The 9,703-nt window shown below is 44.4% G+C and overlaps 1 protein-coding gene and 1 pseudogene across 3 annotated transcripts; both read right to left on the reverse strand.

The window, feature by feature from the left end:
- Positions 1-1,025: 1,025 nt before the first annotated feature.
- LOC310701780 (uncharacterized protein) lies at positions 1,026-4,091 on the reverse strand. 2 transcript variants are annotated; one of them, XM_083493150.1, is made up of 2 exons: positions 4,010-4,091; positions 1,026-2,961 (listed from the first exon to the last, which is right to left on the reverse strand). In XM_083493150.1, exons 1-2 carry the CDS (start codon positions 4,029-4,031, stop codon positions 1,901-1,903), a joined length of 1,083 nt encoding a protein of 360 aa, XP_083349276.1. In that variant the 5' UTR covers positions 4,032-4,091; the 3' UTR covers positions 1,026-1,900. The 2 variants fall into 2 exon arrangements, with proteins under 2 accessions (XP_083349276.1, XP_083349277.1); XM_083493151.1 differs by having other exon boundaries at positions 1,026-2,958; positions 4,010-4,084.
- Positions 4,092-6,676: 2,585 nt separating this feature from the next.
- Positions 6,677-8,246, reverse strand: LOC310702032 (large ribosomal subunit protein uL10-like; annotated as a pseudogene). Its single transcript has 2 exons — positions 7,958-8,246; positions 6,677-7,506 (listed from the first exon to the last, which is right to left on the reverse strand). The product of its transcript is annotated as a large ribosomal subunit protein uL10-like (transcript).
- Positions 8,247-9,703: the final 1,457 nt, after the last annotated feature.

Below are 9,703 nucleotides of genomic sequence, written 5' to 3' on the forward strand. Positions count from 1 at the left end.
ACGGTCCACTGTCCCTCAGACCTTGTGGGGGGCCAGACTATATTTGGGGGGGGGATGAACAAATTCCTATGCCCCACAAACAACCCACAGGTGCGTTTTAAATAAAAGCACACATTCTACTCATGTAAAAACATGCTGATTCCCAAACCGTCCACGGGCCAGATTTAGGCGGCGATTGGGCCGGATCCGGTCCCCAGGCCTTAGTTTGCCTGCCCATGTTCTAAAGGTTGTATAGTTACTTATCTCCTTGGCTTGCGAGTTGCATGACTCCATACCCTCCAACATTTCTCCGGAGAAAATAGGGATGTCCTACTGAAAAGCAGGACATTCTGGGATCAAATCAGCAACTGGGACGGCTTTTGTAAATCCGGGACTGTTTCTGGAAAATAGGAGCACTTGGAGGGTCTGAGTGACCTGGCCAGGGACACCAGTGAAAGAGTCCATATGTCCCCTACCCCCACCCCCCAAATAATCCTGGTAACAGTGGTTTGTTAAGGGTGTTGGGAATTGTAATGCTGTGAGGAGGTCAAAACTGTTATTTAATTATTACCTTCATAGACCACATTTTTCTTCCAAGGCGCTTAAGGGAGTGTACATGCTTCTCTCTCCCCCTCCCCCAATTCATCCTCACAACGACCCTGTGAAGTAGGTTAGGCCAAGAGGCAGTGACTGGCCCAAGGTCACCCAGTGAGCAGAATTTGAACCCTGGTCGCTCTAACCATTATGCCACACTGCCTCTCTACGGTTGTAGTTACTGTTGTTGTTATTAATTAAATTTATGTTGCTCAAGGCAACCCAAAGCAACATACAGTGGGACCTCATGTTACAGAACAGGATCCGTTCCAGAGAAGAAGAAGAAGAGAAGGAGAAGAGTGGTTTTTAAATGCACAGTGCAGTTTACGAGTTCAGTCATATAAAAAATCAGGCAGATTCACCTGCTGCCTGGGGCTGATGTGAGATGTAGTCTGAAACATCTGGATGCCACCAGATTGGCAAAGACAGGTGTAGAAGCAAGCACAATGGGATTTAATAAGAATAACAAAAATTTATTATTTATAACCCATTCATCAGGCTGGGTTTCCCCAGCCACTCTGGGAGGCTCCCAACAGAATATTAAAAACACAATAAAACATCAAACATTAAGAACTTCCCCAAACAGGGCTGTCTTCAGATGTCTTCCAAAAGTCAGATAGTTGTTTATCTCCCTAACATCTGATGGGATGTTCCACAAGGCATGCACCGCTACCGAGAAGGCCCTCTGCCTGGTTCCCTATAACCTCACTTGTCGCAGGGAGGGAACTTCCAGAAGTCCCTTGGAGCTGGACCTCAATGTCCGGGCTGAATGATGGGGGTAGTAGAATTTTCTGAATAAATCTCCTGTTGCTTGCAATGCATTGCATATAGACTCATTCAGAAATAAAGGGGGGATATCAGTTTAATAAATATTAAGTGAAGCAAAAAATACCCAAGAAGAAAACAAGGCATGTTTAAAACCACTTCTTGTCACACACTTAAACAAGCTGTTGTGAATGTTATATTCTGCCTTACGATGGAACACATCTTTTCTAGGGGACGTAAACTTTTTAAATTATTTGAATAGAAATGTTGTTGTGCATATTTTGTTACATAGTAATATTAAGAAGATAGGTCTCTGTCCTCCAGGAGCTTACAATCCAAATTCTGACACAGGGTGGAGAAGTCAATCCATTCCCTTGATCATTTGGGTTGCCTTTTTCGGAAATTTTCCCAACTCCACAGTATCCTTTTTGAGGTGAGACAACTAGAACTGTACACGCTATTTGAAATGCGATCACACCATAGATTTCTCTAATGGCATGCTTTTAAAAATAAAAGTGGATTGGCTTCTGTTCACTCCCCTCCCCCCGCCACTCACTACAACTTAAGTGGTGTCTCCCAGATGTATTCTCATGTGTCTGATAAGATTCTCCCGCCGATTGAAGCGTTCCCCACATTCCGTGCAGCGATAGGGTTGCTCTCCTGTGTGGATCCTCTGATGACGGAGGAGATCTTGGCTCCAGTTGAAGCTTTTCCCACATTCTGAACACTTGTACTGTTTTTCTCCAGTGTGGATTCTCTGATGACTGATAAGGTTCTGGCTCCGGTTGAAGCTTTTCCCGCACTGGGAGCACGTATATGGTTTCTCTCCCGTGTGAATTCTCTGGTGACTTATAAGGGACTGGCTGAGACGGAAGCTTTTCCCACACTCATGGCACTTATACAGTTTATCCTCTGTGTGGCTGCTCTGATGCCTCGTAAGGTTCTGGCTGCGGCTGAAACTTTTCCCGCATTCCAAGCACTTGTGGTGTTTCTCTCCCGTGTGGATTCTCTTGTGGCTACGGAGGTTCTGACTCCGGTTGAAAGTCTTCCCACATTCCGAGCACCTATAGGGCCTCTCTCCCGTGTGGGTTCTCTGGTGGCTAATGAGAGACTGGCTCAGATCAAAGCTCTTCCCACACTCGTCACACTCATACGGTCTCTCCCCTGTATGGGTTCTCTGATGTCGGTTAAGGCTTGATTTGTCACAAAAAGTCTTGCTACAAACGGAACACATATACGGTTTCTCCCCTGTGTGGGTTCTGTGATGTGAAGCAAGGTTCGTGTTCCGGCTAAAACTCTTCCCGCAGTACAAACACTGATAGGGTTTTTCTCCTGTGTGGGTTCTCTGATGTCGCTTAAGGTTTGAGTCGTCTCTGAATACTTTCCCACATGTGATACATTTATTCCTGTCCTCTTCAGTGTCTATCATCTCCTGAACATCTGGGAGATCTCCACCTTGAAAAGCGGAGGATTCTTTCCTGCCGTCCTCTGGTAGGGTTTCATCCCGTCTATGTAGTTCATCTGGGTTCCCAATCTTCATTTCCACCTCCATGGTCATGATCCTTTCTTGTGACATCCTGGATGTTCTGTCCTTCTGCTCCTCGTTCTCCCAAATGGCATCTGCTGGCAAATATACATATAGATAGTGACATTTTAAGAGAGCAAGGAAGTAACAGGACCTTCAAAATAGGGCACAAATTCATTCATTCAAGACACAGAAACGTTTTAAGCAAAAGGCATGGAAACCCTTGGCTCTCCAGGTGTCTGTCAGTATCTCAGCTCACAGTCAGAGGTAACTGGCCTCCCACGGGCAAATTGAGTGAGATACTTGACCTTTTCGTCTGCGTCTCCCGGCAGGCAAGGTCGTAACTCGGCGATTCTCCTCATCAGACGTGAGAAGAACACATCCTCTGCTACTCTCTGCTTCTCTCCCTCCCTGCAATGAGACAGACAGGAGTCTATTTACATGTTTTATTCCTGTCATTCAGCAGTACAGAGATACATGACTGCACCCTCCAGACTCCAGCAGAAGAGTCACCGCTCCACCCCTGTACTTCCAGCACAGGTCAGATGACACTCTGAGCTAACATCCGGTGCTCAGTACAGAAAATAGACTCCCCCTTTTTCCCAACAGTACAGTTCGACGCATCAACATCCTGTTTTGCATTCCAGCCACCTGCAGCTGGCTTTTGCATTGCTGCTTTTTCCCAACAATGTCATAGAATTGTAGAGTTGGAAGAGACCATGAGGGCCATCTAGTCTAACCCTTTGAAATACAGGGATCTTTTGTACAATGTCGGCATGAACTTACAACCCGCAGGTTAAGAGGCTCATGCTCTACCAATTGAGCTGTAACTTCCATCATCCCTGAGTCTGTGACAACCACCTCCCAGCCACCCTGGGTCTGGTGCTACCTGGAGAAGGGAGATCCGACCTCAGAAGGGTGCCCTGCTCTTGCACCTTCCCATCTTGCTACCACAAAATGTTGGGGTGGGCTGCCATCTTGGCTGGCTTTAAACGTGTTAGGCAAATTCAAGGAGGACTTTCAATGGCTACTGGCCAAGAGGACTCTCATTCATTCATTCTGTTAAGTTGTGAGTGAACTTCAGTACATAACACATTCATTCATTCTACTTCCACTATATATATATATAACCCACCCTCAACTCACCAGCTCCGCTGGAGTCGTTCATCCTCCACCCGTGGGAAAGGCGAGGGCCACTTTCCCACGGTAGGCTTGGGAGGCCCGGAAGTGACGCTCCTTCCTCCGCCTGCTCTTCGCTCCGTAGAGCCTCTCTAGGAAACGCAGACTTTCCGCGAGCAAGACGAAGGCGAAGACTACGGATCCCAGCAACCCTTGCGCCTGGAAAGGTTGCCGGGGAAAAGGAAAACCACAACTCCCAGCAACGCTTTGGGCCGCCGGGGGCGGCGCCCGTTTGCAATTGAGGGGTCTGATTGGCTGAGATTGGGAGGCTGAGGCGGGGATTGGCTGGCAGAGAGGAAGTGCTGGTTGGAATTGTTGTTTATGGCAATTCAACTTCTGCCTCTGAGAGACTCGGCTGTGTGATTTAGCTAAGAAGCGGGGCTGAATCCTGCCATTGCATATGGATATGGATATGGCGCAGCATTTAAAAATATTTTTTTTAATGAAATATATATACTTTTCAGATTTATACATTACATTAATTTTACAATCATTTTAACATGTCAAAACTTGACTTCCTTCCTCCTCTTTCTGTGGTTCCTTAAATTTATTTTTTAATATCTTCTGCATATCCAAATTCATTTAATTTGCTCATTTATTCATCTACTTTAAATATATATTATAAAACTGCAGGTTATTACAATGTTTTTATCTGTTTGCAATTTATCCGTAAAAATTCAATAAACCATTTCCATTCTTTTATAAAAAGTTTCAGTAGTAGATAGGTAGCCGTGTTGGTCTGCCATAGTGAAAATAAAAAATTCCTTCCAGTAGCACCTTAAAGACCAACTAAGTTAGTTCTTGGTATGAGCTTTCGTGTGCATGCACACTTCTTCAGATACACTCAGTGTATCTGAAGAAGTGTGCATGCACACGAAAGCTCATACCAAGAACTAACTTAGTTGGTCTTTAAGGTGCTACTGGAAGGAATTTTTTATTATAAAAAGTTTGTTATCTTGATTTCTTATTCTTCCAGTAAGTTTTGCCATTTTTGCATATTCCATAAGTACAAATTAGATAGTTCTGTTCTTATAATTCCCAGAAAGGATATAAGGGAGCAGATGGTCTTTGAGGTATCTTGGACCCCAATTGTTAAGGGTCTTGTGAATTAATTGTATTTAAAATTGTTGTGACCAACCTGGAACTTACGGTGAAGGCCAAGGAATAAATTATTGTTATAACGCATGTGGCTATAAACAAAAACAGAGGACTCCCCACATGTTATAAGACATTTTGGTTAAGCTGTTGCCTTCTGCACAAATAGTTGTTTGCGATAAGAACTTAAGGTTATGAGGCCGCAGTTATGTACAGTACATTTTTTCTGGGGGTACACAAGGGTATGCATATCCCTAAACATTTTGTGAATCTTTTTAATTTTGTCCATTTACTGTATTTACTTTTCCAGATTTTAACTATAAAATGGTGATTTTCTTGAGTCAAACTGAGAGACCCCCTAAACATTTTTTTAAAGGAAAAAAAGCACTGGTTGTGTATGTATTTCCATCTGGGTTAGGGTGGGATGTTTCATTTTTTTATCTGTATAATGTAATATGTTGAAATGATTTAATATAAATACTGTATAAATTAGTGGTAATAAATAGTGTTAGTAGTAATAAATAGTGTTAATAAGAATTAATAATCTTTTAACTAAAAAGGTGTTTCTGCCCCCAAACAGCGTTCCATTGGTCACAACAAATTGCGCTCTGAATGTGCTGCCACCTGCCATTTTGCCAAGTGCTGGGAACTTGGCTGAATAGAAGGCGAACGCCTGACAGCTACCTTAGTCGGAGTTCAGGATTTTCCTCATCTGCCCAATGCAAGAAGAGAGCTTTTTGTCCACTTCGAATAAATCAGAGTTAATTCATTGCAGGACTGATCAATTAAATGTGTATGCATTTTGATATAAATTAAACATTCTGAAGGAGGGAAAGGACTTGTTCTCTCTCTCTTTCTGATTCTTTTCCATATAACAACATCCACCATCTATACATGTGGTTTAACAGTCAATCCCTCTTCCCGGGAACTATTGAGAATTACTTATAGTTCTGTGAGAGGAATAGCCCTCAATGGCCTGGGTCTGATGAAAACTAAACCATGGTTTATTTGAATGTCTTAACATACACTTAACCACAAACCATGCTTATAAGCCGTGGTTGGTTGCTGGCTTACAAACCTTCGTTTGTGTTAATGATGGCTTAGCGTCTAAGATCTCTGGCCCCATCTGCACTATACATTCAAAACACTATGGTACCTAGGGATATTACCGAGATTTCAAAGGCGGAAGTGACTTTTTTTGGGGGGGGGGGAGGTGGCAGTTTCTCCTGGATATTCAGCAAGAGTGCCGTGGTTTTTACTTTTTGATAGATGGCAACCCTAAGTACCACTTTAAACAGTCAGAGCTTCCACCAATGAGCTATGGGAACCTGAGTTTGCTGAGACTTGTTAGGAGACTCCCAATTCCCCTCACAGGAATTCCCAGAGTACTTTAACAATCAATTCCTCGTCTTAGGGAATCAAGGAATTGTAGCATTGTTGAGGAGAATAAGGGTCACCTAACAGCCTTCAGCACCCGGAACAAAGGACAGTTCCCAGAATTATTTGAGGGAAGCCATAGCTGTTTCCCCCCCCCCCCTGTTGTTTTTTTTTGTAGAGAAGTACTTTTATTTTATTGTTTCATTCTGCTCCGACAGATTGGCAACAAAACTCTGAAAGTTAGTCGAAGAGACCGAATCCCATGTCCTCGTCAGACTCTTCAGACTCCTCCTTGGCCTCCACCTTGACTGGGGCTGCTGTAGCGGGAGCTGCAGCCTCAGCTGCCACAGGGGCAGCAGTCACAAAAGCAGAAGCACAAAAGCAGAAGGGTCAGCCAGGAAGGCTGATGTCAGCTAATGGGAAAGAGTAATCAGTCTCTACAGCCACAGCCAGAACTCGTTTGTATCCATTGATGATGTAGTGGGGCACAGAGGCAACTGTTGGGTAGCCAATTTGCAGGCAAACACTGGCAACATTGCGAACACCTTCCAAGAAGCGCCCATGCAGGGTCTCTTCAGTGATGTCCAGGACTTCAGGGCTGTAAATGCTGCCATTATCAAACACCTGCTGGATGACGAGCCCAAAGGAGAAGGGGGAGATGTTCAACATGTTCAGCAAGGTGGCTTCGCTGGCACCCACTTTGTCTCCGGTCTTGATCAACTGCACATCACTCAGAATTTCAATGGTGCCTCTGGAGATCTTGGTGGTGATGCCCAAAGCCTGGAAAAAGGAGGTCTTCTCAGGGCCAAGGCCGGTGTTTTGAGCTGGCACAGTGACCTCACAGGGGGCAATGGCACCTGCACGAGCAGCAGCTGGTACCTTGTTGGCCAACAACATGTCCCTGATTTCAGTCAGATCCTCCTTGGTCAACACGAAGCCCACATTACCACGGATATGAGGCAGAAGCTTTTCCAGAGCAGGGTTCTCGGATTCTCAAGCCTTATCAGAGGAACTGGCCACTCTCCAGGCACCCGGCTTGATCTCCTTGTTGACCTCCCCGTCTGCGTCTCCCGGCAGGATACAGGCTAGGTCACTATCAGTGATCCTCCTCGAGTGTGAGGAGAGCACACCACTCTTCCCTGCTCCCTGCCTCCCCCAGGGAGGGGAAAGAGATAGACAGAAATGTATTTATATGTCTTTATTTCTGTCTTTGCAGCAGTACAGAGAAACGCGTCTGCTCTCATCAGACACCATCAGGAGAGAGAGACAAACTCCACCCCTGTACTTCCAGTACAGGTAAGATGACACTCTGAGCTAACATCCGGTGCTCAGCACAGTGAATAGACTGCCCCTTTGTTCCCACGGTACAGTCCCCAACAATCACATCCTGTTTTGCATTCCAGCCAGCTGCAGCTCGTAGTCGCATTGCTCCTTTTCCGTAACAGTTTTCCAGATGCCCCCGGATTGCCTTGCGCATCATGGTGTTCTTCCCCATCAGGACCACGGCCTTCCCACGCAAGGACATGCGGATTTGCTGCATCTGCTTGGAACCGACATTGTCTGCTCCCACAATGAAGCATTTTGGATAGTCGTCCAAGAGTTGGATGATCTTGAGGAAGTAGTTTGACTTCCACGTGGCTCGGTCTTCCCTGGGCATCGCGGTGACCCAAGGATCGCAAGGCAGCGGTTTAAAGACTCCGGGGTTTCTCTCACGAGGCCTCCATGGAGCAAAAGAGCCATAGCTGTTTAAATTGGTATTGTAGGGCTTTAAATGTCTAGTTTAAATGTGGGCTTTGTCAGAAGGAGGGATGCCTCTTCAAAGAGGCCAGCTGTGGTGTGTGTTGTAAAGTACTTCAAGTAAAAATAACATCTCTTAAAGAATGCCGTTTTCAACCAGGGACCCTTGTTCAAAACTACTACTTCTCATCTCCCCCCCCCCCCATGGGCAGACACGATGCTTTGGGGCAGAGGACTTCTGTGTGAAAATAGCTTGATGGAATTTAATTTAATTTAATTGACAGTATAATTGCTCGTATATCTTCAGCTGGAAGGAAGAATGGAAGGAGTCTATGAGCTGCCAAGAACTGATAAGGTTCTTTAACTGCAGTTCAACAGACTGCTCTTCTTCCCAGGCTGAGAGGGAAAATGGTGACAACAGTTTATTTACTGGGACAGAGCGACTTTTGCAGCTGTTCTTAAAGTTCTTGGAACAACAAAGCAATGGAGAAATTTCTGGAACAATAGGATATCAGCTCCGCCCGAGGCATGACGTATAACAGCAACAATCAGGGAAAAGAAAGACGTAACATCTTACAAGGACAGGAACAAACACCATGGACAGAATAATTTCCACACACAGGAAGAACAAGTGTGGGAAAATGATTGCTTGTACATAAGAGCATGAGCCACAAACAAGGATATACAGTGGTGCCTCGCAAGAATGAAAAGAATCCGTTCTGTTATTCTCTTCGTCTAGCGGTTTTTTTGTCTTGCGAAGCAAGCCCATTGACAGATTAGAGGATTAGCGCTATTAGCGGCTTTTAGCGTCTTATCTTATCGGATTAGCTGAAAAGCGGTTTAGCAGCTTAGAAAAAGGGGGGGAAGGGGAAAAAAACCTGCAGGAACTCGCAAGACATTTTCGTCTTGTGAAGCAAGCCCATAGGAGATTTGTTTTGTCAAGCACCTCCAAAACGGAAAACTCTTTCGTCTAGCGACTTTTCCGTCTTGCGAGGCATTCGTCTTGCGGGGCACCACTGTAGTTTGAGTTCCTCACTTGCAGTTTTATAAATCATTTAATGTGTCAACACAAATAGAAGTTATTAACACTGCAGTTGTTCTATAAGGGATTATTATTATGACCGGAATGTAATGTAAACTAATAAGATTTTGGAACATAGAAATAAAGAAACTCATCAAACCATCAGTTCTAGGACGTGGTGGACTGCTTTAACTAAATTATATAATTTGGTATTTGAATGATTGGTATTAATAACTGCATTTTAATTGTTGTTGTTATAATGAGGCTACTATTGGACTGTAATTGAAAACTAATAAAAAATTATGTATATAAAAAAGGATTGTAGAATTGGAAGGGACCTTGAGGATGATTTAGCTTTTATGAGCCCTACCTGGAGGTGTCTGGGATTGAACCTGGTAACTTTAGAATTATTATTATTACACCCACCCATC

Source organism: Podarcis liolepis, assembly GCF_965112155.1.
Source record: "Podarcis liolepis genome assembly, chromosome: 2".
Taxonomy (NCBI): domain Eukaryota; kingdom Metazoa; phylum Chordata; class Lepidosauria; order Squamata; family Lacertidae; genus Podarcis; species Podarcis liolepis.